Below are 25,701 nucleotides of genomic sequence, written 5' to 3' on the forward strand. Positions count from 1 at the left end.
CGCATCTCGAGTTCAATGTTCGCCATCCCGAGCTTTGCAGTCGGATCTCGTTCGGCTGGATGTGCACGCTTCGTCACCCGGCATAAGCGGCCTCTCTCATTCGCTGAGGAGCGAGCATGCTGTGGTGATGTGGTCTGCACATCCCAACGACGGTCGTGGCGTGCCCCAGTACAACTGTAGGCTGTAGGGAATAGAAACGCAGTATAGGCAGTATGCTGTGCGAAGATAAACAGAGTCAAATATACCCGGAACCCCGCACATTGCGTCCACGGCGACGACCACTTCACGACAATGCCTCGACCCTCATCATCCCAAGCTCCCGAGTCATGTGCATTCGAAATCGACGACGCGAAGTCTCTTGACGACAAGGATCAAACAAACGCTCAAGCACCCAGAAGACATCAAGGCTAGGGAGCTCCGTATCCACATCCAAGGCCCCAAGACCAACTGTACATGTCGAGACGTGCATCTACGGATCGAGCCATCACCCACACCACAACAACATCTCGCTCAGCACCAAGTTGTGTGACGTTTCAGCAACTGAGATGCTACAATGCGAAGCAGCATCGCGCGAGATCAAGAACGTGGCTGCTGCGTGCCAAAAAGACCCAAGCAACTACTCGACGCACGAGCTCCGAAACGGCGGTGCTACGGCCTTATGTCGTGGCAGCATGCCAGACCTCGCCGTCTCGGCTAGAAGTCACCAGACGCACTCACGAAACACACCAGCATCAAGCGAACAACCTCTCACCGCTCACAACTCGATTGGCCCCAACCGCATGACGTCATTTCTGGGGGGCGCCTCGCCCACCTCTGGCATGGTGGACACCAACGGTTGTTGCCTCCAAGTAGCTCGGTCTTGGTAGAGGAATACGATGTTTTGGTGGTGAGCACTTGGGGAGCGGTACTCGCGTGCACTGTGCTCGAATTTATGAACTAGTAGTGTTTTCGTCGAATAGGAGACCATCAAAACAGATTCAACCATGTGAAGATTTGCATTTCATGAAACGACGAATCCCTGCGCAATATTATTCACTAATATATATCATTTCTTGGTGATCTTGCGTGCCCTTAGGCTCATTCTGGCCCACCCGGCTCCTTGCCTGTCCGACGCCGCCCGTGCTTGTTCTAGTTAGTACGTGTACCAACCAGTATAGCGGTAACCTATTGTGAGTTTGCTACAGCTAGCACTATGGACACAGACAGCACTACAGTCGTGATGCTGACGTACTGTGTTGCCCACAGACCATACTACACTAGATGCCCCACTCCATTTTACGTATAACATGAAACATCTGAGCAACCATCGAGTGTTTCGACCAAGGGAATGATACAAAGGTGCCATTCGACGGGGTAGGTTTTCGTCGCTCGATCCATGGCAAGTATGCCTTCCCAAACATTGAGCGGCGAGGATGGTTGCGTGGAACTTGGTACAGTTCGTGCGACGGAGACAGCAAGGAGGCTGCTGGTCGCGGGCAGCTACCGTTGTACTGGGGCTGGCATTCGACTCAATACTACTATTGTTGGCTTGTGTGTATCCATGGCCCTGATGACCAATGCTTTCTCGTTTGGATGCGTCCTTCGACGACGAAGCTCGCTGGCGCTGCCACGTCATACACTTGTGTTCAGAGATGCCGTGGCGTTTTTTTATCCTCATTGTGAATGACGTGGAGGTTTTCGGATACGACACGCGCGTATCCGTACTCGTCAAACGCACTCTTCCTCCCATTCTTCCTTCGCCCAACGATGAAGCTCCCGACGCTCGACACGCTGCGCAGCATCCCGCCTGTCTTCATCACGCTGGGCCTCGTCCTCGTCTCCAAGACAGTCGTCGACCCGGAGAACATGGGTACGTCCTGCGCCCTCCTCTCGGTGCTCATCGTCGCCTATAGTGCACCTCTGGCTCGTGCGCGGGCTCTATGCGATCGCCCAGCTTGGCTGCGTCCTTACCCTCTTCTACCTCTACCTCCAGGCGCGCGTACGCTCAGCCTCTCTCCAGCGGCCTCGCGACTCACGATACCGTAGAACAACCCGGATCCGGCCGTGGTCGTCGTCAAGGAAGACCTTGGCTTTGGCATGGAGGGCGAAAAGACCGAAAAGATCACGGTCGGCCTCCATGACCAGCGCGTGGCCTTGAAGGAAATGCAGAAGATCGTCTTGGGTCTCGCCGTCGCGAGCTTCCTGCACGTCAAGTGGGAGTTCATCCCGCCGCTTGTCATTGGCATCTTCAGCGGCCCGCACGGCTTGTACAGCACGCCCATTGTAGGCAGTTGTACGACTTGTCACGGGCTAATTAAATGCTAGGTCCGCGTCTTGCTCCGTGGTGAGCGCGCGTGGGGCAAGCTCCAGCGTCCGTGGGCCGAGCCGGCTTCGGCGATGGCGAGCCAGTGGGAGTCGTGGAACGATACGATCACGTCGGCGCTCACGGGCGAGCCGATGCAGAAGAAGAGCAAGAAGGACAAGACGAGCAAGCGCAAGAACAAGTAGAGTCCACCATTAAGTGTCCATCATGCAACTACAGTACAACATTGCACCGCTGCAAGATCATCGACTTCTTTCCCAAGTGTCCATTAGCATGGGCGTAAGTTACAAGTTACTACTATCATGTGCACAAATACAAGCTCCGCTCACGCGGACGCAGCGAACGGAGGCCGATGCGTGCGTGCAGGAGACTTGTACACTGGCACGTAGAGCGCAACGCAGGCACGGAGGAGAAGCAAGCGTGGCAGCAAGCAAAGCACGACCAGCGCACCCGGCGTAGCGCGGTGCAGAAACCAAAAGTGGTGCACCAAAGGCCGCGGGGCGATCGCTAGCGACTCCTTCATCTTCTCGTACACGCCTTCCTTGGGGACGTCGACATGCGTGGGATTTGTCTCGGCCACAGCGGCTTCAACTTCAGGCTGAACGTCGTCACTGGCCGCTTCGTCGCTCATGACTTCGTCGCTCATGACTTCGTCGCTCGCCGCTTCGTCGCTCGTCCCATTGTCCGGAATCGAGACCTCGTCGTCGTCGTTCAAAAGTTCGTTGTCGGTGGGAACATCCTCTTCGACTTCGTCGGGCTCGTGGAACGATGGTGTGCGGACGATGGCCGGGCGCGTGAGCACGCCAAAGACGCGGAAGACGAGCGCGAGGTACGTGAGCACCGACTTTTCATCGACACCGACTTCAAAGTCCTCGACTTGCAGCAGCTGCGGCACGTCAAAAGTCTGCTCGAGCACGTGGAAGGCCAGTGCGAGGTTTTCGGCAGCGTTCGCTGGCGACATCGTCTCGATCGGGATGAGCGCCGGGTGGAACGCCGAGATGAGTGCGCAGAATGCGAGGCCGTTGCGCCAACTCGACGTGAAGTTGGTGACGCGGACAATGTCTGGGAACGCGTCGAGACAGTCCTTGCACCAGAGCAAGAGACCTTCCTTGCCCGTGACGCCATGGAAACTAATGTCTGCAAGCTGGTAGTGCTTGATGATGGTCCACATAAGCCTATCGAGCGTACATTGGCATACTATGGTTGGAGAGAAACCACAAACCCAAGCACGAGCTTCGAGTTGCCGTCGACAATGTCGGAGGAGCCGATGTTGGTCACGGTCACATTCTCCTTGGCCATAAAGCCCACGACGTGGTTGAGATTCTCGAGCATGTGGATCCGGTACTTGACGACCTTGTTGTACTTCTACGAACAGCAAATGACTCACCAAGACACGAGTAGTGTAAATACAGCACCACGCAAACAGGTTTCTGGCTGATGCGCTCTAGTAGCGCAATGAGGCGCAGACCGTCCTTGAGGTCCTCGTACAAGTCGTCGACGGCCATGTCGGGTGGCAGGAAGACGTTCGCCCACTAGTCGCACAAGAGCTGAGATGGCAGTGCCATGGCGCTAGGTCGTACCCGTGTGAACGTGTGCTTCTGCACCTCGACCCATCCTTCGTCGACCGCGGTCGTCCGTCTGCTCATGCTGACTTGGCCAGAAACGTGCAATGTGAATAAACCCCTCCCTAACGTCAAAACCTGATTGGGCCACGCCCTCAACCACGCTTTTTCAGGTTAATCCGAATATCGCTCATCAAATTCGGAAAGTGCCGATTTCGGCCGGTGTGAAGGTTGACGCATCGGTCTGCCAGCACAAAGGTGATGCTGTTGCTGCAGCCACGGTGCAACAAAGCCTCGTCAAAGACAGCACCCTGCTCACGACAATCCGCACTGAGCTCGTACGCATGCATATAGTACGTGGTAAGAGTACCGGTATGTGTACACTCGCTTCAACGACGCCAAGCAGCAACAACGTTGGAACGAAGCGCCGAGTGCCAGGTGTCGTCTGAGGACTGCATTGTACTCATGCGAGTCGTGGGCTGCCTCACAAGCGATCCCAACCAATCTCGTTGTTGCAAGGTCGGGCAACTCCAGACATGGAATTTCCTCTGACAAGACCGAACTACTGTGTCGGTGTCCGCCGTGCCAGTTCTGGGCGAGGCGGGTTAGCTTTTGACTGATACTATTAATTCGTGGATGGCTCGAGCTCGCTTGCTCTCGCCTGGATCTTGTAACGTGTGCGTGCTACCATATCTCTGGAACGCTCGGCCTTGCGCGGAAAACCTCTTCCCCTTGTTGGAAACGGCACCAACGTCGTCTTTGTTGTTTCTCATTCTGTGCACGCATGTCGTCGACAACTCCTTCCTCTCATCTGTCTGCAATAAAGAGCTGTGGATCACGAGAAAACCCGCAGTTTCTATCCGAGTCAGTGTTATCGACATTTACTCGACACTCGTATGCAAGCTTGAGGCGGCATTACGCTCTGATCAACGAATCTCGGCGCCCTGTACGACGTCACGCACATATCCACACCGCACCTCTGCACGACGGTCTCTGCAATCGACCAACGCCGCATTGTTGTTGACGATCCAGCCACCAAACGGTCGCAACGTTCGTGCCTCAAGTTCGCAACCTCGCAACCTTGATCTCTGCACTGTACGACACTGCTGTCGCCTGCACTGACAACCTACGATCTCTGCCTCTTCGATATCGGCCTTCCGTGGATCAATCGCCACCATGCCGCCGTGCGCATGCGTCTTGGCTCCATGCGATCTTGATCATGTTGGGTGCAATCCGATCTTATGGGACGACGCGAAGACAAGCAGAGAGCCATTCGCAGAGGCAGGTGCATCTTCGGTCGTTGATCTCTTCTCGTCTTTACCGCAACCGACCCAACTCGCATGCGCTGGTCGTCGTCGGCGAGGGGCCGGTGCCAGGGCCAGTGCGGGAGAGTGCGTCGTACAGTGTAGACACTACCTATTTTGGTATCAAGCTGTATCACAGCCGGCGAGAGACAAGAGGTCGAGCGCCGAGACGGCTTTGCGGCGGCGTCGGTGGCCGCGTCGGTGGCGCCGGCGTGTTACTCACGTCTGGCCGTGACCGCGCTGAAAAAAAGCCGTCTGTTTTTTATTCGCGCGTGACATTAAAATTCGTTGGTGTTCCCATGGGTACGTTTCGTGACACATCATGACAAATGTATGTAACCCGGAGCGGAGGCGAGGTATTTTTATTCGGGACGGGCGACAAATTTAAAAAAGTTTCCACCGACGAGAAAACAAATAGAAATTGCACCTTTCGAAGGCAAATGCAAGCCGAGGGCCATTTTCGATCAACCTACGGCCGAGGAAGCTTGAACAGCATGGCGGGGGGCAACCACAACGAAGGATGGGTCGACGTCCAGAAGAACACCTTCACGCGCGTACGATCTTCCTCCCCTCCATGACCTGGACGAGCACGCTCATCTTCATGCTGCTGCTAGTGGGCCAACACGCACCTCTCCAAGAAGCGCATGGACATCAAGGACGTCTACGAAGACCTCAAGGACGGTCTGCGCCTTATTGCGCTCCTGCAGATCGTGAGCCGCCAGCAAGTCGCGCCGGTACATGGCCCGTCCCCGAATAAGATCTCAGCCCTCGCATCTGTCTGTAGAAGTACAACAAGAACCCGAAGATGCGGATCCAAAAGCTGGAGAACCTCAACCTCGCGTTCAACTTCATGGCCCGCAACGGCGTCACGGTCACCAACATTGGCTCGTCGGACATTGTCGACGGCAACAGCAAGCTTGTGCTCGGGTATGCTTTGAGGTTGAGACAAGACGTTTGCTGACGTGCTACGTACGTAGGCTGCTCTGGACGATCATCAAGGCCTACCAAGTCAGCGACATCGCCGTTGATGGCGTCTCGGGCAAGGATGGTACGGCCTTTGGAAATGAGCTGCAGATTGAGCTAATACGGATTGCGCGCAGGTCTTCTCCTCTGGTGCAAGCGGTCACTTGCGGACTACCCGACGGTGGACGTGACCAACTTCACGTCGAGTTGGACGAACGGTCTCGCGTTCTGCGCGTTGATTCACAAGCACTACCCCAACTTGCTCGACTTTGAGTCGCTCTCGCCCGAGAACGCCGAGCACAACGTTTCGCTTGGTACGTTGACAATTCTTACCGCTACTTGCCTCATCACGGTATCTAGCGTTCACGCTTGCCGAGACCAAGTTTGGCATCCCGCAGCTCCTCAACGTCGCCGACGTTGCCGGCAACCCGAAGCCCGATGACAAGTCGATCTTGACGTATGTCTCGCTGCTCTTCCAGGTACGACAACAACCATACATGCCAACACGCACTTAGCTTTCTCTAGGAATTTGCCTCGGATATGCAAAAGAAGAAGGCTATCACGACGATCTGCAAGGCTGTGGGCATGTCGCAGCGCATCAACGAGCTCAAGGGCCACTACGAGACCTCGGCGCCTCAGCTTTTGGAATGGTACACGACCAAGTTGAGCGCGTGGACCGCCCCGGAAGCCTCGGCGCCGCTTGCTACTGGTACATACGCATTCACGATTCACCGCATGTTCAACGTTTCTGTGCAGTGCAACAAGCGCTCACGCAGTTCAACGAGTACAAGCGCACGGAGCGCCCTACGTACGAAGCGGCCTTTGTCCAGCTTGAAGGTAACATGTGAACGCTATCGACGGTCACGTAAGAACGACGTGTAGGCTGCGCGGGCCGTTGGATTGCTGCTTGCAAGAACAACCATCGCCCAGAGCCGACGATGTCGCCGTCGTTCGACGCGATCGCCGCTCTTCGCAAGACGATGCAAGGTACCTAACGCATTTTGCGTGCTATAAGACTCAGTGCGTCATATAGAAAACGAAGTCGCGTACGAGACGGCTCTCCGCGCGCACGTCTTTCACTGCCAGCAGAACGGTAAGATGCTTTGTGCATGAATCGTCAACTCATCGAAATTAGACGCGATCATGAACACGGTGCTCTCTGACTTGGTCAAGCTTGAGACGTGGCTGGACAAGGTCGCCGCCGAATTCAACGACGAGACGCTTGCCGTCCACAGCTCGGTCCAGGCTGGTGCGTCTACCTCGAGCAACTCTCTGACTAACGTACCCGCGACTTTGTAGAGGAAATGGACGAGAGCCTCCGCTTCTTTGAAGACGTCGAGATCCCTCGCTACCGCCACGTGCTCGAGAAGGTGCAGGCGGCGGCCGAAGCGCACTTGAGCGAAGCGCTCACGTCAGCGTCCACGACGGATCGCATCACGGCGGCGGAGACCCGCTTCAACGCCACGCTCGAGAGCATGGCGGCCACCAAGGAGACGGTCGGCAGCGCGCTCGTCTTTCAACGCGAAGTTGACGCTGTGGCCAAGGAGATGCGGTAGCCTGCTCATGCGTCTATTGCGATTGTACCAACTCTGGGTGTAGCGCGAGCATGAAGACGCTCAAGAACCACTTGGAGGAGGTCGACGAGCTCATCGATGACCAGAACATCCATGTTGTTGGCGACGGCACCGAGGACGCGCTTGCTGCCATGAAGGCCGAATTTGAAGCTAACATCTTTCCCCGTGTCGACGCCGATGTTGTCACCAAGTTTGAGGCGGTGCGTGCTCCAAACAGACCCACGTACGGAATCTCATGATGATGAAACAGGACATTGCATCGAAGCGCGAGATCTTGACGCAGGCCAACCGAGAGACGGACCTCGCGACGCTTGATTCGTTCCAGAAGAAGGTGCACGCGCTCGTCGCCAAGCGCGATGCCAAGCAGGCCGAGCTCTCGCAGGCTGTCGAAAACGCGCAAAAGCGCGTGACGCTTAGCTTGTCGTTCGCGGCGCTTGCGACTCACGTCGTCGACAAGGCGGCGCACACGACGTCGCAGGTAATTCGATCGGCTGTTTGTACACTGCATATTTACGCTGTTGATTCAGATCAACGCGACGGAAGGCTCGCTGGCCGACCAGCTCGCCAACCTCCAGCGCATTGACGGCGAAGAGATGCACGCGTCGTCGCCCGATACGCTCATGGGACTTATGGAGCAGCTCGAAGCAGTGAGCGACCAACTCGAGGCGCTTCGCGTCTTCTCCAACCCGCACACGTCCGAGACGATCCAGAGTTGCCGCGCACTCTTCACGGGTGTGCAGTCGGGCTTGATGGAGCGCCTTCACGCGCTTGAGAAGGAGATCGCGATGGACCGTCTTGGCCACATTACGCCGGCGCAGCTCCAAGAAGTCGAGGAGGTCTTCAACCACTTTGACGTCGATAAGGACGGCCAGCTTGCGCGCGACGAGTTCATCACGGCGTGCAAGGCGCTCGGGTACGACATGACGGAGGACGAGTGCCACAACATGTTTGACGAGCTCGATACGGACAAGAGCGAGGACATCTCTCTCCACGAGTTCTCGACCTTCTGCGCCGAGCAGTTGCAGTCGGGCACGACGCAGTCGGACGTCTTGGCGGCCTTTGAGATGCTTGCCAAGGACAAGACCATTTCGCGCGAGAAGCTCACGACGCACTTCGAGCCTGCGATCGCCGAGTACCTCATCGAGCACATGCCGCACCTCTTCGAGAAGCAAGAAGACGAAGACGTTGAAGCCCGCGAGGTCTTGGACTACAACTCGTTCAGCGCCGACCTTTTCCAGGGCTAGGCGAACATGGCTAAGTTTTTTCTCTCTAAATCTACTAACTACGTGTGTCTTGCATTCCTGCAACATTGCCGCCCTCGTATATTAATGTTGTATGCGTGCAACACAAGACCACCGCGAGCTTCACCGGCTTGGTCCTACAGCAGAGATAGGTGCTGTAGTTTTTAGTCGTCCGTACTAGTAGGCCACCCTACCAAGTCTGGGCATCCGACGATGTGCAAGATGTACAGTACTTGACAGTCGTCTTTTGGGGATTCACTCAGTGCACTTATGCATCCCTGGACCCAGTGAGGTAACCGGGCAAATGACGAAGTCCTTCCGAAACAACAAATGTAGATAACCCTAGCCCCGGCGATGCGGTGCCTCGACCGACGCTTGGGTTATTGAGGCCACTAGCGTCCTTCATTGAAGTAGAAGATACGTGTTGCATCTGCTACCTCGAACGCAAGCACTACGATATTCTGCTGCGGCACGAATATGAGAACGGAATTCCGATCGGAATGCGAATATTTCCTTGCGCTGAAATATAATTCTAAAATTTAATTATCTAAATATACACTTGCTGTTTGTATTATGATTCGATAGACGTGCAAAAAAACATTTAGGAATTTCGATTTGACGAGGCTAATAAAAATGGCCGGTGCTCGGTATCGCAGTTGTGAAATTGCAAAAGGATGGCACAGACGATTTCCGATGGGGACGTGAGCCTCTACTGGGGTGACGCGCTCGACTCGGTGGACATGGCCGACGTCCTGGCCTCGGCCCTCCTGGTGGCGTCCGACGCCGATCAGCTGCCCGACATCTCGGAGGCATCGCTCTTGGACTTGCTCACGGATGATACGACTGATCTCTCGATGCTCCTTGACTTTGAAAAGACACCGGACGAGCTCCACATGCAGTGGACGTCGTCGGTGGAGGCGAAGGCGTCAACCCGACCTCGAAAGCTCTGCTCGCACCCGGGCTGCGGCAAAACGGCTCGGGTCAAAGGCCATTGCACAGCGCACGGGGGGCGTCGATCGTGCAACGAGCCTGGCTGCACCAAAGTGCCTCAAGTCGGTGCCAAGTGCTCCAATCACGGTGGATTTACCAACTGTACAGTGGAGGGCTGCCAGAAGCGAGCGCAGTCCAAGGGTCTCTGCAAAACCCATGGCGGTGGCATGCGTTGCCACGCCGACGGCTGCACGAAAGTTGTGACCTCGAACGGTCGCTGCCGAGCGCACGGGGGTGGAGCCAAATGCTCGGTCGCAACCTGTGAGAAATGGGCCCAGCGCCGAGGGTTTTGCACCTTGCACGCCAAGCAGATGCAGACATAACCCATCGATGCATACCCTGTTTTTATTTACCAAAGTAGTCAGGCGTTCTTAATCATGGACTCTACTACAAGGGCTGGATGGTGACCTTATCGTCGGTCATGACGGCCTTGGCGCCCATTTGAGTCAAGTCGACGTTAGATTGGACACCCTGCGGCGCAAGCGCCTTGATATAATCTTGGTTGGCCTCGCACCCTACAGCGTAATATGACGATATAGAATATCCCATTCTCGACACACCTTCGCAGACGTGGCGCAGCGCCACCAGTGCCCACTCGCGAATCATTGGGTTGGTCTCGTCAATGTTGCAGCTAAGGGATTCGAGATGTCGATCGCACACCATGGTGTATGCACATGCAAACCTGTTCAAGAGCACTTCAATGCCGCCGCACGACCGCATGAGATCTTGGACAGCAGGGTTGCGGTGCACGAGGTTGCCGAGCACGCGCACACCCGCCGACTTGTACCCATAGTAGTAGTCCACGTCTCTAATTCAGAGCAAGCATACAACAAATTAATAACGTGAACACCAAAAGCGTACCCGTCGTCGTCGGTCGGCTTGTTGGTCAGTTTCCCGTCCACGGGACGGGCCGCAGCCGCGCGGTGCATTTGGTGCACGAGTGCGGGCACGAAAGCAAGAACGTCTGCTTGCACCGCAGCGTCGGTCAGCGCCGTCGGCGGCAGCGTCGTCGTCAGCGTCCCGAGAATGTGCAGCATGAGCTTGGACGCTTCGATCTCCATGACGCGCCACATGGCCTCGCGGTCAGCGGACGGCGGCGCTTCATCCTCGCCAGCGTCCTTGGTTGCGTGGAGGGCGACAAACTCGGTGAGGATGAAAGGAAAGAGCGATGCGTCGTCCGTCGCATGCACTTGGGCCTTGGTCGCTCGCTCATCGTCCGTCGCAAGACACATGTCGAGCATGCGCAGAAGCAGAATCTGCTCCGGCGTGAGCCGAGACCACAGCGTGCTGCGGTCACATGAGCTAGCACCAATCGCCGCATGTCGTACCTCAAGAGAGATACGCTTAGACTGCGATACATGGCACTCGTGTGCTGACGCTGGAAGAGCTGTTGGAAGAGCAACACGATCCACTCGAACGCGGCGTCCACTCGATCTTCGTCCTCCTAACAGGTAACGAAATGTCACGGGCGGTTCGCAAAGAAGCCTAGTTACATCGCTGCCATGCGTCAAGCAACGCTGGAGCAGCAAGATGAGCAGCGGTCGGCGGTGCGCTGCCTACATAGAGCCAAGGTAGCCGAACGATGTATCGCGTTGTTCTGATCGCACGAGCTCGTTGGCGCGGGCGGCACCGTCGGTCGGCGAGTGCAAACAGTTGCAGAGCGCCGCAGTCGCAAACCCGAGCAACTTTCGATGCACTTGGCACTCGACCAGCAGCATCTCGAGGAGCTTGGGCTGGAGCAGTGGCCACAGCACGCGCTGGTTCTCTTCGTGGTTGACGACGACGTTCCCGACGAATTGCACCATGACCTGCGACGAGAGCACGAGTAGCTCCTTCATGACATCGTCGTCCGTGTGCATCCAATGCACATGTGCTTCCAGTTGCAGCAAGGTCTACGTCGGACGCTCGACGCAGCATGTGCAATGCAGTTTGTCGTACCAGTGGCAAGAGCGGCTGGAGGAGTGTCTGGTTGGCTTCGTTCTGGACGCACACGTTGCGAAGGAAACGATAGGACGAGAGGAAGAGGTAAATTGCGCGCTCGGCGCTTGCAGTATCGGCAAAGGTTGCGGCTGCGCGCGGCTCGATCTCGCCGTTGCCCGACTTGGTCGCCGTGTACGAGTACCCAAATCCATCGTCTTCCTCGTCGCCTTCCGCCTAGGCAAGGCCGTCCGCATCTTATGTCTTGATCGTATTGCGTGATACCACCGGCGCGGCTGGCGCATGTGAGGCAAGGTCCTTGGCGACCGAGGCGAGAAACGTTGGAAAGATGTCAGCGAGCCCTGATGCGGCAAAGGCATCGCGGAAGGCTGGCGCTTGGCACTGACGGGCGCTGTCTTCGAGCGTCTCGAGCAGAAGCGAAGCGTCTTGCACACCGGCTACGTCGCGCGGAAGAAGCGCGCTGAGATCCTGGAGCAGCGGCAAGCTCGTCGTCGTCATGGCGCAGTACTGGAGGATCGATTTGGTGGATTTCAGGGGTCCTCCAACCAACCGAAGCATCCGCAAGTGCTTTTGTATACTTTGTTTCATATTTCTCTTTTCAGTAGGTCCCCACCAGGGTCAAAGCGAACCTAATCAAGTGCATACGAAATCAGTGGTGTTCGCTAAGTCGTGGTACACTATTTTCGGATAGACTATCGCACCCAAATCGTGTGAGGCGCCTCCTGCGTGTATACTGTTACATCGCCAATGTGCACAAAACACAGTGCTGATTTCGTCCATATTTCCCCCCGGGCTTCAACTACTTGAGCTGTACGAAGATCAATAAAGAATCTTTCCCCAGGCTGTACTCTACGACAACAACCATTTGCATTCTAGTTATTAGGATAGATTCGCTGGCTCCAGCAGGGTGGGCTCGAGCGAACTCGTAGTATTGCTGAGAGAGTATGACAAATATACAAAATCACAGCATATTTAACCCTCAACATGAAACTACTCGAGCGTGAACGCCATCGACTCGACGCCGAGAAGCATAAAGAGCGCACTTTTCACGAGGCCGCGGCTCGGGTACAAGGGCAGATCGATGCGGTTGAAGCACGTGTGCACCTTGGGGAGGCACCCGTGGCTGTAGGCTGTCGCCTGGAGCGTAAAGAGGCAGAGCTTGCCGTCGTAGCTCGTGAGCCCCTTGAAGCCTTGCAGTGGCACGCGTGACGAGCCGGTTGTAAAGTGCAACAGCTTGGCGCGGTCGGCCGCACTCATGTCAAACTCGACAACGTCCCAGAACCACGCGAGAGTTGTCGAGCACTGCAGCGAGCGCGACACGATCGTGTGGGCGCGCCAGTCGTCGAGGTCAATGCCGGGCGTGCCGCAGAGCACGAGCTCCAGCTCCTTGTAGTCGAAAACCGACAAAAGCTCGTGGGGTAGCACCGTGTAAACGCCTCGGACGAGGCGTCCGATTTGCTGCGACCACCGACCACAGAGCAAATGGCGCACCATCGCGTCCACATACTTGTCTTTGTTGCTCGTAGTGACCTCGACGGTACGTCCGTTGGGAATGAGATCGACGACAGTATGGTCGATCGATGTCACGCTAAAGTCGAGAGCGAGGGCGTCGACATCGTCCGACGACTCGATGTACCGGAGACTCTTGTACGTCGTCTCGTCCACGTAGCGGACGTCGTGGATCGAGACGGGTGTGCCGAGCAGCGCCTTGAAGAGCGGCACGCAGAGGCGCATCGGCAGGACCTGGCCGTCGATGATGGCTTTCCCGAGCAGCCGCCCCACGGCCTCCAGCTTGTCCAAGTCGTCCGATGACGTGGCGTTCGGGTGTGGCATGTACACATTGTCGTGTGTCGCCACAAAGAGGGTCGACGACAGAATGGCTTGTGAGAGGACAGTGTACCACTCGCGCTGGACGCCGCCAGCGTCGAGCGCGTCTTCGCCCGCCATCGTGACGCGCGTACGGCGACAGAGCTCGTCCACTGGTAACTGCATCAAGAAGGCGAGCGACTGCTCGAGGAGCTGGTCTCGCGCAACGACAAAGCCGCTTCGCTCGGCATACGACGCATCGATTTGCTCCAGCATCCACGCGTATTTCAGCGAGAAGGGCAGCGCAACGAGCGGAGCCACCGCGACAGCCCACCAGTCGGGAATCGGGTCGCTCACCATGGATGTTGTGGCCGGCGTCGATCCCGACGTCAGTGACGTCAGCATTAGCGCACCGTCCAGCGGCGCGTAGGCGAAAAACGTATTTGCCACCAGCGACGACGACGTGGACGCAGGGTCTCGGACCCAGACGCTCGTCGGCGCCGCTTCGGTTGGGACGCTGCGCGCCCATAGCGTGCGCGTCCTACAAGCAGCCATCTTAGCCGATAGTTGGAATCCGTATAGTACTACCACGCAGCGTGCTGGAGTGCGTTGAGCTGGGCGACCTCAATCGTAATTGTGCGCTCAGACATGTTGACGGACGATGCGAGCGCAACGCCTACGAGTCGTCTGGGTCTTCTTCATTGCGTCCGTCGAAAGCAGTACCTCGCGACGTCTCGCAGAGCGCGCAAACCTCCTTCTCTTCGGCGTTGTGGAAGCCACAGATGCCACAGCACCACTTGGACGTCTCGGCGCCGCTAGGGACTCAGTGAGCCATGGCTAAAGCAATCGCATTGCGCACTGGTCTTCCATGTCGCCGCGCCGCATGCCGTTGAGGTTCCCGAGGTGGCTATTACGTGCAGAGCGTCAGCCATGATTGCAAGTAGGCAGCGTACTCGTTGCGGAGGAGCTCGGCCTCTGCTTGGCTCAAGCACGGCGGCTGCTGCGCCCTGTTCTTGGCGGCGCGCCAGATCGCAAAGCACGTGACAAAGAGCCAGAAGAGCACGAAGGCGCCGGCGGCCACCGTGATCCATGTCGCGGTTGTTCCGTCCATCCTGCCGCTCCCAAGCAACTTCAACTGTGCGGGGTCAACGGCAAAGAACCAGGATATGCGACAAGCGACATGAGTGCAGAGTGGGCATTAGACAGCTCACACGTTATACGCATCCAGATACTTTGCACAATAGTGTCGTGTACTTTCATCTGCTCGTCGCCGTGGAGTTCATGCGATGAGTGCAAATCGGCTCGTAAGAGCACTTTGAGCAAGACCAGGTTTTGGTAATCCTACTGTTGTGAAGCATCGAAAGCTCTTCGACACGTCTGAGTGTCACACGCCCGGTCAGAAACACGTCCACCACGCTGTCCTGTCCACCACCAGTTGCGAGAGTGGTCGCTCACAAATGAACAAGCTCTCAACCAAACCTCAATGAGGCTGCGATCGAGTTGAAGTCCCGTTCCACGTACCTGGAAGAAAGTCTTTCGCGTGCGACAGCAATAAATGTATTGTACTAGACTATTCTTCCACTACGACTAAGCTACTAAAATACGACAATGCTCACGAGATCTCGGACCACGACGGGCGGCTCAGCGATTCGTCGTGGAGAGGCGGCTTGACAAGGTCCAGCACAACCCTTCGGTTGAGCCAGACAAGCTCCAATGTCACGAGGAGCGCAAAGAGCGCGACGTAGCCGACGCCCTCGACGTGGTCCCGACGCAGCACCGCCATCTTGGCGCCGTAGCACTCGCCTTGGAACGGGTGCGGCGTCTCCTCGTAGAGTTTTCGACTCCACACACCAGGTACGCTGTACACGGCGCAGTAGACCGCGCGAACATCACCGACCTCCAGCGGGCACTGCGCACGCAGCCAGTCGCGCACGTCTGCCAGCTTGGCGGTCGCCTTGTCCAGTGCGCTGCAACGTCCGCAGAGCGCTGGCAGCAGCGGCAGCTCATCGCTCGCGAATCCGCTCGCGCAAACGGCCTCAAGCGTCGGGGCGTTCGGGAAGAGGGCCATGACGTCGGCGGTGCTGAGGTTGCCAAAGTACGGCGTCCGCGGTTGGAGAAGCGCGATAGTTGTCGTCAGCGAAAAGGCGTCGCAGATTTTGTGGCCTTGGGCGTCGCAAAAGATGTGGTCGAAGCGCGCTTGGCGTGGCATGTCAACGTGGCCAAACGTGCTGTTGAGCGGCAGCTCGTGGGACGGCGCGGCCTCGACTGCGCTGGCGTGGCGGATCGTGCGCGACGCGTCCAGCGAGCCCGAGATGCCAAACAGCACGAGCATGGCCCAGAGCCCGCAGCTCGCAAAGAGCGGCATGGACGTGACCATCGGGTGCTTGGTGAAAAGGAGCGACGTGAAGCTCACGAGCGTGAGCAGCAGCAGCGCCGGCGCGAAGAGCAGCACGAGTAGCACGTCGTTGATGAAGACAGCCTCCCAGCCCTGCTGGAAGAAGATGACGAGGTACACGAGCAGGAGGCAGGCCGTGAGGAGCAAGACGATGTACAGCGTCGAGATGAGCTTGGTCGCCGCCATGCTACTTCGTGACTGCCACTGCTCAACTGCCGGATGGGACACGCGGAAGCCACCACAGCATGTGGGTCAACTCCTTGGTTGCAATCGCTCAGCCTGCGTGACAAGTGCATCTGAACATGCAATTTCTGAGTCAACTCGACTAGTACGTACTTGCATGCCTTGTTTGTAAGGAGTTGCACATGTGATGCGCAAGTACTATGACGGGGTTCGTGTCCACCTAGATTGACGGACAAATTTCCATCGCCAAGCGAGTCGGCGCACTGCGTCCTCTACACTGTAGACGCTCCGACACCACGCTCTTTGATATCCTTGTTTCGCCACATTCTGGAGTTTGCTCGTCTGGCAATTCTGGTTTCGCGCTGGGGTTGACCGTGCATGGATGTGCCACACGCAGGATGTGCCCCAGGTCACATCGACGTGGCCCGTCGCTGTTTATACTACTGTCCGACTCACGCGTTGAAATCTTCTTGCGCAAACCAAGTCCGACCACGTTATATCGACTATAGTAGATCGAGGAGCGCTACCCCTCGCTCGCGCGCAGCAACGTGGCGTCATCGCCGAGGCCAAAGTGCTCTTTGGCTGCCATCTCGAGCAGCGGGTCCACGTCGTAGAGACCTACGACAGATTGTGAATACCAGAGCCAACATTGTTACTCGCGTACCGGCTTCAACGTGGCGGACTTCGGCGGTGAAGTCCATATAGTCGTGCGTCGCGAGGAGACGTGGCGCTGCGAGCCGGAGGTGCTACGAAGAATGGTGATGACATGTAGCTCCACGAGGCGTACGGCCAAGACGAGTGCAAAGACGACGGTCGTCGACCGCTGCAGCACGATGACGTCGAGGAGTCGGTACGTCGTCTCGGTTGGCAGCGTCTGGCAAAATAGCGGGAGGAACCACTGGGCCGCGAGCAGAGGCATCGGCGTCTTGAGCGACCGGCAGTGGGCGCTGAGCCGCGGGAGGCGCGACCGCAAGAGCCGCTCCAGCACCGCGCCGTCCGTGTGGAGGCCGTCCAGCCCGGCGTTGTAGTACCTACTCGCAATATAAAGTTGACAGCAACGATCGACTAGGCTAGTACGTGGGGAACTTCTCATGGCACAGCGACGCAAACACCCAAAACGCACGCTCGTCGTCCTCCGACTCGTTCGCGTACAGCGTCAAGAGCCGCGCGCCAAGGTAATTCATGCTCTACATCATCAACTCTCAACTTGATACAAACCAAACAGCGCACCTGGCAGTAGCCCAACGACGGCGCATGCGCGACAAAGGCGAGAAGGAGTCGCTCGAGCCGTGGTCGCACGGACTGCATTCTTGGCTGATCTGCAAACGTCCGCTGGACGTCCGAGGCAATGAGGTGGTGGTCTCGGATCGTATTCTTGTCAACGGCGACGAGCTGCGCGTAGTAGCCCGCGCCAGCGGCCGCTTGCATGGTCGCCGCGCCTACCATCGCATCCGTTAATTGGATGAGAACCGATGGCGTAGCGTAGTACGGCCTCCGATAAAGTAGACATGTCGGCGCAGATCCCGGGGCACACCCGACCACGCCAACGCCTCGAGCGCCGTGGGGTCATCGACGTGCGAGATGTCATGCCACGCTCCATGACCATCCACATTCGCGGTCGTCGCCCACGCGGCTTGCCGGTAGATCTCTGTGCAGTCGGCCAGCGCTGATGCGTACCGGTACGCCCGTACATGGACTGGCGGCACCACAAAGCCGTATTGGTCGACCGCGTCTCCGGCGTCGTCTGTCGTGTCAAAGAGCAGCGCCACAGTGCCTTCGTTGGCGTCGTTGTCGAGGCGGCGCCATACACTGCGCGGCATCTCTCGCTGCAGCGCCGCCGTCGCGCGGCCCACGAGGTACGGTCCATCGTCGGCCACACCGTAGACAGCAACACGCAGCTCGGTTGGCTACACCAGATGTGCGATAGGACGCCTGTGCAAGCAACGAATGTACCTCTGAGACGACGACGGGCAGCGACAATGACCACTGCGGATGGCGGTAGGCGTCGACGTCGTGGCCGAACGCTGGTTGGAGGCGTCCAAAGCCACTGCGCACACAATGTCCTGGCGAGGCGCACAGCGTCATGTAGAACCGGTGGCTGGCGTGTGTGAGCGGCAAGTGCCGGGCCTCGGCACCGACGAGACGGACGACCGTCAACGAATCCGCCGACGTCGCTGGCAGAGTTCGCGCTGTTATTTTCACAAACGAGGACGACCCGTTCTCGTTCCACGCCCGCAGTCGAAAGCTGTACTCGGTGTTTGGCTGCAGTTCTGGCACGACACAGCTCTAGCATCAACGTCGTCACTGTCCATCCATTCAAATGCGGTACCGTGGCCGTCGCATCCAAGCGCACGGGGTAGGGCTCCCACCCACCAATGTACGCGCGGCCATACTCGAGCTCGAGCGTCGCCACCTCGGTGCACCTACCGCACTTGGCTTGCGTCGGCATGAAAATCTCGTGTACCGAAACTCCAAGGGGACGGCGTCGACGGACCACGCGAGGCGCACCAGCGTCGCCTGCACCTACAACCGACACGTCCGAACATTGTACCACTCCATCAGCACCTACGTCGGCGGCGTGCAGCCCGCAGGGTGGCAACGGCTCGGCGCTCACGAGCTCGAGAAACTCCTTGAGCTCGTCGTTGCCCGCAGGCACCTACGCATGCGTAAACACGGGCCGTAAGAGGTTTGTGAGCACCATGTCGCAGGGCAAAAGGCGTTTGGCGTTGCGCTGTGTGAGCGGGATCGGCGTCTGGAACACGAGCCACTGCGCGAGGTCGAGGTGGCCGTGCAGCGCCGTGTAGTGGAGGCAGTTGCACTGGTGAATGTCGACGGCGCTGACGCTGCCGCCGTGTTTGAGGAGGAAAATGACCACTTCGAGGTGGCCTTGCGCGCACGCGTAGTGCAGCGCTGTCTTGCCGTCCACGCTCGTGCTGTGCAAGGGCGCGTCGTGACGCACCAGCCTACGTATACATCCCACGACCGACTCCTCTTGCGCTTCGGAGCAAACCATGGGAACAGATGCACGTGTCCGTTGCCTGCCGCCAGGTGCACGCACAAGACGCCTACACCATATTGTCAGATGCTCGTTGATGCAAATAGACCTCGGTCGTCGCCGATCGTGAGCGCGTCCGGGTACGTCGCGAGCAACTACGACACATTGTCGTCAGCGATCAACAGAAAATACAAGGACATGTACGCGCTCGCAGATGCTGAGGACGCCACCCGACATGGCATCGTGAAGCGGCAAGCGGCCTTGGGCGTTCCGGGCTCGCGCGAGGTCAGCGCCTACGACGTATCCCACACATCGTCCTTTGCCACCAAAGCCTGCATGCTAGCCGCACCATGGGGCTGCTCGAGGAGCCAGGCAACGACCGCATCGTTCTTGTAGCGTGCTGCAACGTGCAGGAGCGACCGCATGTCGCTCGGGTGGCGCGACTGCATGTCGATGGCCGGCCAGAGCTCGAGGAGTACGAGAAAATGGCCCTGCTGCACGGCTTCAAACGCGCGGAGGGCGACTGCATTGCTGCCGTCTTGGGATACTTCGACCTCGCTCGCGGCCGCACGGAGCTTTGGCGCGGCAAAGCGAAGCTTTACGGGCCGGCCAACCGCTTGAATGCTATGCTCCAATGGCATCTTCACACGTCGTCCAGAAGACACGCACCGTTCAAGCGTGTCGACATAGGCGAGGTTCGACATGTCGGCGTCGTTGATGTGCGTCAGAAGCAGTCCCGGCACTAATCGCCTACGCATATCGCATTTGAATCGCGTCTTGTTGCCGTGGTGATAGATGCTTCGTACTTGGCCGCCTCGATCGTCGACGCATTGTAAAGCGCTGCGGCGCCTGCCGTCCCGTCGGGCAGCGTTGGTAGGTCTTGAATGCGCGCCGAGTAGGTCACATCGGTCGAGAGCCCGAAGCCAAGGCCAAGGAAGCCCGGGCCAAAGTGAACCGTGATGGGCTCCACGCGGCCAAGGCTCCACGTTCGCTGCACCTGAAGGGCGGCGTCCGTGCGCGAGCGCAGGTCCTGCTAGCATCGCGTCATGAGCCATCGACGCAGGTAAGGCAGACGGACCTGAAGGTAGCTCGGCGCGGGCATGGCCACGCCGCCGCTTGACATCCCAACGATCGGATCTTCCCGAATCTTTGACACAATGGCAGCAACACTAAAAGCAAATCCGCACACTAAATGATTCAACCGCAAGAAATACTATGAGCAAGCCGGGTGGCACTCCAACGATCCAGCAACTGCGGCCGACCAGAAGCTGGAGCGTCTCCCAGAACCAAGAACCATCGCCGAAACCAGCCGCGCGGTACACAGCGCTCGAGTATGGAGGGCTACCGTAGGCAATATTTCGCCGCCGACGGCCGCACGTATCTCTGAGCTTCGATTCCTGGCGCCTGCCACTGGGCACAGTGGGACCGGTTTGTCGTTTGATCGACAACAACCTCCTTTGTCGGAAGATCGCTATACACAGTTTCGTCGTCGATTTGCGTGACAAATAAGCGATAGCGGCATAAAATTAAGAAATAGAAAAAAAGGACTAAGCGGCAAAGGCCGTCATCGCCGGCGTCTCGTGGTGCTTTGCTGCGACCGCGTCCAAGATGGCCTGAAATCGCTCGCGGCGGTCGGAAATGAGTTGGCCGTTGTGGCGCGAGAGTGCGCTCCAGAGCGTCACGTCGGGCATATCGGGCAGCTCGGCGCCGGCCTCGGTGAGCGTCGCGTGCAGCACCTTGAAGTCGTTGTAGCGCTTCTTGAGGAAGAGGTCGTGGGGGCCGAGGATCACATAGTGGATTGCACCGTTCTCAAAGACTGTTTCTTCCTCGATCACGTACACGGGCGGCGGCTCGACGATCGGCTCGACGAGGATCGACGCGCTCTTGGATCCGGACGACGTCGGCGGCGAGTACTTGAGGCTCTTGGAGCCGGACGCCGGCGTGCATTCGTCCATAAAGGTCGGCGCCGACACTTCGACAACGTCGGCAGATTGCGTGCAGCCCATCGGAAAACTGGAATCGGTGCTGGCCGGAAAAGTCGGAAATGAGCTACTCGGCTTGTTTTTGGCGCGCCAGAGAGCGCGATACACTGTATCGTGTACAGAAGCACGCACTGGCTCGCACGCACGAGGTACGATTTCGTGGACGACAAGAACGAGCACCTTTACAGCGACATGGGGACATGGACCAAATATTCATGACCGTCCGAGACGATGATCTCGCCGTCGGCGCCAGATGCGAGAGAAGGTGGGGTCCCTCCTCTAGCCGCCAAAATTTCGTACGCTCTTGTACGTACTCTTGTACTCAATGTATATATGCGTTGGATGTACGCGCCAACGTACGATGTATGGTTTGACCACCATGCGATGCGCTTCAACGACGAAGGCGCCACGCTCTCAATGGTGAGCGAGCCATGAGTGATGCAATGTAGCAGCCTGTCGCGGCGAACGTGTCGCCGATCCTTTAGACATTTCTCGAATCCTTCGATGGGCTGCCAGCAGTCGACGCCCGTGCGCGACCCGCAGCCGGCGCCGCCCGCCGCAGCCGTTGATCTCACCAACAAATCGCTCTCGACGATCGGAGACGCGCTTCAAGAAGACACGGCCGAGAAGTGGGCGGCCACGGTCCAGCGCGTCAAAAGCCAAGTGATTCCCGAAGACGCGGCGATGCCCAAGACGCCGGTTGGCCCCGCGACGCCAGTCCTCAGTGGCCCGGTCGTCGTTGCAGACTATTTGCCGGTCGCTACACCCACGTCGGTTCTCGACGTCGCCATCGCTGAGAACGACGCGGCACTAACTACGATCGCGGACGCCTTGGCCGATGACGTCGCCGACAAGTGGGAAGCTCTCGTGCACGAAGTCGAGATCTCGCGCAGCGCACCCGTCTCGGTCGACGCCAGCTGTGACGACGAATCGCCATCTCAAAACGAAACGAGCAACTTGGCAATTGTCGCTGACGAAAGCGCCGTTGTGTCTGCGGTCACAGAAGAAGCCACGGACGCCGACGAAGACGTGCCCGTGGAGGCACCGCTCGTCGAAGCCGAGATCGAGGCACCAGTCGTCGACATTGTCGTGATCGACGAGGTCGAGATGGAAGTCATCATGATTGCGCCGCTGCACGACGGTGACGCCATGGACACGGTTATCGAAGAAGTATCCGAGATCGACGCTGTCGAGGAAGCGACGGACAACGAGACGACAGATGTCGTCGAAGCTTCGGCCGTGACCGACGAAGTGGAAGCGGCTGTCGCCGACGACTTGAAGGTCGAGATGGCGGAGGCTGTCATCGAGACAGCCGCCGAGTCGACCGCTCTCGTCCCAGAGGTTGAGGAAAAGGAGGCTTCTGAAGCCGACGAATCCTCGGACGTGGTGCCACCCATGTCCCGCAGCACCATTGGTCAGGAGTATGTGCTCGACGACCTCATTGGGAGCACAGTGCCCGTGCACACGCGCCACGTGGCCGCTGGCATCATCAACGAGATCATCGAAAGCGCGGTCGAGCGCGTCCAAGCCAAGGAAACCGTGGAAGTCGACATTGACGCCGAAATGGACGCCGAACAGCAGCTCCTTCAAGTCCAGCACGACCTTGCCGAGATCGTCGCCGAGCTCGAGCAGATCAAGGAAGCCAGCGAGAAGATGGAGAGTGCGAACGAGTCCGAGTACATTGGTGATGAAATCGCGCCGCAAGACGAGCCGGTCCCGCAGCCATCGGACGCCACGACGACCGATATGGACAACACGGTGGTTCCCAAGGCACCATTGAGCAAGGCACCGACGAGCAAGACGCCGTCCAGCAAGGCGCCGTCCAGCAACACCAAGCACTACAAGTCGCTCGGATCGAGCGTCGAGGGCGGCATCGTCATGTACAATGTCCAAGTCCCAAGCGGTCGTGTCATCCACAAGCGCTACAATGACTTCAAGGTCCTTTACAGCGACATGGCCCACGTTATGCTTGTCAACGACGTCCATGGTGGTGGCGGTCTTCCGCCCATGCCACGCGCTGGTACTCTATTCCTTGGCGTTGTTCTGTCGGTATACTCATGGCAGCGTAGGTATGATGTCGCGCTTCACGCGCCAGAACAAGGCGATGGTCCAGGAGCGCGAGCAATCGTTCGAGTCGATTCTCAACGCGATCGCGGAGCACCCGATTGCAAGCCACAGCCCCGAGTTCCAGCACTTTCTGCGTTAAACGACGCGTGTACTTTTACATATAATGACAACTATAATCCCATGCAACTAAAAATGGCGAAAGGAAACTTGAGTCGTGACGACCTGCCCCCTTCGAACAAGGACGTTATTTTATAACGTAAGAGCTCTCCAAGATCCCCCTGGACTTTACAATGCTAACCAACTGCTGATTTGGAGAGCGGCAATCAGCGGCAATGGAGCCGAGAAGGGTGTCGCGAGGTCGGAAAATTCGCGTTCTGACGTGGCAGCCGGATGTGGTTCTGTAACTGTCAATCAATTTTGGTAGAAAAGCAGATGCATTCAGAGTGGCCAGATTGTATCAGCTGCGAAGAGCGACATGCCTCCCAGCTGGGCGACTGGGGAGGCAGAGAGCAGAAGACAGACAGCACCGGTCTCCGATTGGAGAATACGACAAGTCGGCTACAATTCCACTCCAGTCGTGCTTCGTTGTGGAGAGCTTGCATTTCGTACTTGCTTTGGGCATGGGCTGCTTCCAATCGACGTCCGCACACGAGCCAGGTCCAGGGCGGCGCCGTCAGCAACCACTAGCGCCCCCGCCGCCATCCACCAACACCAACGGCAACTACCCGGACGACAGCAGCTTGTCGTTTTTGAGTGAGAACCCGCCGCCGTCGCTCTTGCCGTGTGTATTGCGCTCATTGTTGCTGCTTCGTTATATCTTGAGCGTAGGCAGAGCAGCACGCACTCGTCGTTTCCGATGCTCCGGTCGAATGCAAACAGCAACTCCACCAACAAGTCGTACTCGACGAACGCGTACTCCAACAACGGCACGGTGGGCGGCGAGACGTTCCTCGATGTGCCCGAGGACCCGCAGTCCGTGCGCAATATCTGGGACGACGCGACGCAGGCCGAGAACGGCGCGCGGAATATCTGGGTTCAGTCCAACAACCCCAAGAGCATGAAGAACATTTGGGGCCTTCTCAGCAACGGTACCGACGCTAGCCACGTCCGAAGCAATGGGACGGGCCTCGAGTCCAACATTTGGTCGGGCCAAACCAAGGTCGACTCGCAGGGCCGCCGCACCAACATTTGGGGCACGTTCATGTCGACTGCGTCTTCGAACGGCCCCAAGTCGGGCGGCCGCTGGAGCTTCATGTCGTCCGGCGACGAAAACGTGTGGAGCCAAGGCACGGATCAGACCGTGGGGTCGAACCCGCGGCCAGCACCACCAAAATCGGCCGTGCGGTCGACGCGTGACCTCAACTTGATTGCGATCGACGAGGAGCACGAGCAAGAGGTGTTCCGAGCTATACCTACAAGGTAGGGTCAATGATGGTGGATCCTTGGCGCATCCTTCCCTTCGTAGCGATGCGCCGGCGACGCGCCCGGGCCAAGGCAGCGATACGTTCCTCAACTCGGTCGTCGTGTAGGCTATCGCGTGCGAACACATGTAATATACTGGTCATCTTTATCGACATCCGCCCATGTTGTAGTTTCAGGGCACCATGTTATTGCATTAGGAAGATGTAATGCCCCAAAAACTAGCGTCGATGATGAATTCACTTTGCGATAACGAGTACGCGATGTTTTGCCTCGAGTTACGAGCATATCGTAGGCATGCACAAAAATGCACCTGGCATGCTTGTTGAAAAACACACTCGACACGGTTCGAAGCTGCACGATCAAAAAATGGAGTTAACTTGATTTTAGTTGGAGAGCTTGCGCGCGAGCAAGTACATAAAGGGCAGCGAGATGGCCATGAGCACCCAGTTGATGATAAGTTGGTTCATGTACGACACTTCGAGCACGTCAATGCGCCACGAAATCGCACCGCCCGCGCTCTGGAACGCCTTGTACAAACCCACAAAGCGCGCGAGCTCCATCGGGTCGTTGGACATGGCGCCAATCACCCAGTAGACGTAGTTTTGGTAAATGGCGTCAACGAGACCGTAGAGAAGGTAGACGATCATGGGGAACGCGGCGCGGCTGCTCTCGAGGAAATCAATGTTCTGCTTGGGGTCGTCGCGCAAAAAGTCCTTTTGCACGAGAACGCCGAGGGCCCAGACGACAAAGACGATGACCGTTGTGATGACGAGACCGACCTGCGCGCGCTTAGCCCGCGTCATGCTCGGCTTGTCCATGACGTAGTTGCCAAAGGCGTAGGCGCCAAACATCTGCATGCCCCAGTAAAGCGCGTTGTTGAGGCCGCGCGTCCGGAGCGAAAACATGTGCGCGTTCACCGCGTTGAACTGGTAGCCGTAGAAAAAGTTGGACGCAAACGAGGCGGGGATGAGGCAGAG

General features: G+C 57.7%; 12 protein-coding genes across 13 annotated transcripts; 5 read left to right on the forward strand and 7 right to left on the reverse strand.

Annotated features, from left to right (window-relative positions):
* Window positions 1-1,705: 1,705 nt before the first annotated feature.
* SDRG_10464 (hypothetical protein) lies at window positions 1,706-2,679 on the forward strand. The gene is made up of 4 exons (XM_008616455.1): window positions 1,706-1,849; window positions 1,893-1,978; window positions 2,026-2,262; window positions 2,305-2,679. Exons 1-4 carry the CDS (start codon window positions 1,747-1,749, stop codon window positions 2,485-2,487), a joined length of 609 nt encoding a protein of 202 aa, XP_008614677.1. The 5' UTR covers window positions 1,706-1,746; the 3' UTR covers window positions 2,488-2,679.
* SDRG_10465 (hypothetical protein) lies at window positions 2,628-3,948 on the reverse strand (the record flags this gene model as incomplete). The annotated part of the gene is made up of 4 exons (XM_008616456.1): window positions 2,628-3,477; window positions 3,525-3,667; window positions 3,718-3,834; window positions 3,883-3,948. The coding sequence occupies 4 exons, from the start codon at window positions 3,946-3,948 to the stop codon at window positions 2,628-2,630; spliced, it is 1,176 nt and encodes a 391-aa protein (XP_008614678.1).
* A 1,623-nt stretch (window positions 3,949-5,571) lies between these two features.
* SDRG_10466 (hypothetical protein) lies at window positions 5,572-9,026 on the forward strand. The gene is made up of 15 exons (XM_008616457.1): window positions 5,572-5,722; window positions 5,783-5,902; window positions 5,953-6,095; window positions 6,146-6,216; window positions 6,269-6,445; window positions 6,492-6,610; window positions 6,657-6,840; window positions 6,888-6,968; window positions 7,014-7,118; window positions 7,165-7,224; window positions 7,267-7,380; window positions 7,431-7,683; window positions 7,731-7,905; window positions 7,956-8,183; window positions 8,233-9,026. The coding sequence occupies exons 1-15, from the start codon at window positions 5,609-5,611 to the stop codon at window positions 8,947-8,949; spliced, it is 2,661 nt and encodes an 886-aa protein (XP_008614679.1). The 5' UTR covers window positions 5,572-5,608; the 3' UTR covers window positions 8,950-9,026.
* Window positions 9,027-9,620: 594 nt separating this feature from the next.
* On the forward strand, window positions 9,621-10,259 carry SDRG_10467 (hypothetical protein; the record flags this gene model as incomplete). Its single annotated transcript, XM_008616458.1, has 1 exon — window positions 9,621-10,259. One exon carries the CDS (start codon window positions 9,621-9,623, stop codon window positions 10,257-10,259), a length of 639 nt encoding a protein of 212 aa, XP_008614680.1.
* Window positions 10,260-10,323: 64 nt separating this feature from the next.
* Window positions 10,324-12,432, reverse strand: SDRG_10468 (hypothetical protein; the record flags this gene model as incomplete). Its single annotated transcript, XM_008616459.1, has 9 exons — window positions 10,324-10,451; window positions 10,497-10,567; window positions 10,619-10,744; window positions 10,798-11,223; window positions 11,265-11,380; window positions 11,430-11,492; window positions 11,544-11,828; window positions 11,875-12,090; window positions 12,139-12,432. 9 exons carry the CDS (start codon window positions 12,430-12,432, stop codon window positions 10,324-10,326), a joined length of 1,725 nt encoding a protein of 574 aa, XP_008614681.1.
* A 407-nt stretch (window positions 12,433-12,839) lies between these two features.
* On the reverse strand, window positions 12,840-14,796 carry SDRG_10469 (hypothetical protein). The gene is made up of 5 exons (XM_008616460.1): window positions 14,634-14,796; window positions 14,540-14,587; window positions 14,404-14,495; window positions 14,269-14,356; window positions 12,840-14,221 (listed from the first exon to the last, which is right to left on the reverse strand). The coding sequence occupies exons 1-5, from the start codon at window positions 14,789-14,791 to the stop codon at window positions 12,865-12,867; spliced, it is 1,743 nt and encodes a 580-aa protein (XP_008614682.1). The 5' UTR covers window positions 14,792-14,796; the 3' UTR covers window positions 12,840-12,864.
* Window positions 14,797-15,217: 421 nt separating this feature from the next.
* Window positions 15,218-16,280, reverse strand: SDRG_10470 (hypothetical protein). Its single transcript, XM_008616461.1, has one exon. It carries the CDS (start codon window positions 16,259-16,261, stop codon window positions 15,293-15,295), a length of 969 nt encoding a protein of 322 aa, XP_008614683.1. The 5' UTR covers window positions 16,262-16,280; the 3' UTR covers window positions 15,218-15,292.
* Window positions 16,281-16,711: 431 nt separating this feature from the next.
* On the reverse strand, window positions 16,712-20,515 carry SDRG_10471. Of its 2 annotated transcripts, none has more exons than XM_008616462.1 (18): window positions 20,332-20,515; window positions 20,060-20,283; window positions 19,923-20,003; window positions 19,603-19,877; window positions 19,458-19,546; window positions 19,363-19,408; window positions 19,269-19,323; window positions 18,957-19,221; window positions 18,828-18,914; window positions 18,723-18,781; window positions 18,588-18,681; window positions 18,212-18,544; window positions 17,748-18,165; window positions 17,489-17,697; window positions 17,336-17,445; window positions 17,046-17,289; window positions 16,923-17,004; window positions 16,712-16,876 (listed from the first exon to the last, which is right to left on the reverse strand). In XM_008616462.1, the coding sequence occupies exons 1-18, from the start codon at window positions 20,374-20,376 to the stop codon at window positions 16,782-16,784; spliced, it is 2,811 nt and encodes a 936-aa protein (XP_008614684.1). In that variant the 5' UTR covers window positions 20,377-20,515; the 3' UTR covers window positions 16,712-16,781. The 2 variants fall into 2 exon arrangements, with proteins under 2 accessions (XP_008614684.1, XP_008614685.1); XM_008616463.1 differs by having other exon boundaries at window positions 20,060-20,286.
* A 226-nt stretch (window positions 20,516-20,741) lies between these two features.
* SDRG_10472 (hypothetical protein) lies at window positions 20,742-21,295 on the reverse strand. The gene has a single exon (XM_008616464.1). The coding sequence runs from the start codon at window positions 21,257-21,259 to the stop codon at window positions 20,801-20,803; it is 459 nt and encodes a 152-aa protein (XP_008614686.1). The 5' UTR covers window positions 21,260-21,295; the 3' UTR covers window positions 20,742-20,800.
* Window positions 21,296-21,639: 344 nt separating this feature from the next.
* Window positions 21,640-23,505, forward strand: SDRG_10473 (hypothetical protein). The gene is made up of 2 exons (XM_008616465.1): window positions 21,640-23,255; window positions 23,305-23,505. The coding sequence occupies exons 1-2, from the start codon at window positions 21,674-21,676 to the stop codon at window positions 23,439-23,441; spliced, it is 1,719 nt and encodes a 572-aa protein (XP_008614687.1). The 5' UTR covers window positions 21,640-21,673; the 3' UTR covers window positions 23,442-23,505.
* Window positions 23,506-23,766: 261 nt separating this feature from the next.
* SDRG_10474 (hypothetical protein) lies at window positions 23,767-24,878 on the forward strand. The gene is made up of 3 exons (XM_008616466.1): window positions 23,767-24,083; window positions 24,131-24,721; window positions 24,768-24,878. Exons 1-3 carry the CDS (start codon window positions 23,923-23,925, stop codon window positions 24,829-24,831), a joined length of 816 nt encoding a protein of 271 aa, XP_008614688.1. The 5' UTR covers window positions 23,767-23,922; the 3' UTR covers window positions 24,832-24,878.
* A 197-nt stretch (window positions 24,879-25,075) lies between these two features.
* Window positions 25,076-25,701, reverse strand: SDRG_10475 (hypothetical protein). The gene has a single exon (XM_008616467.1). It carries the CDS (start codon window positions 25,627-25,629, stop codon window positions 25,108-25,110), a length of 522 nt encoding a protein of 173 aa, XP_008614689.1. The 5' UTR covers window positions 25,630-25,701; the 3' UTR covers window positions 25,076-25,107.

Source organism: Saprolegnia diclina, assembly GCF_000281045.1.
Source record: "Saprolegnia diclina VS20 unplaced genomic scaffold supercont1.35, whole genome shotgun sequence".
NCBI lineage: Eukaryota > Oomycota > Saprolegniomycetes > Saprolegniales > Saprolegniaceae > Saprolegnia > Saprolegnia diclina.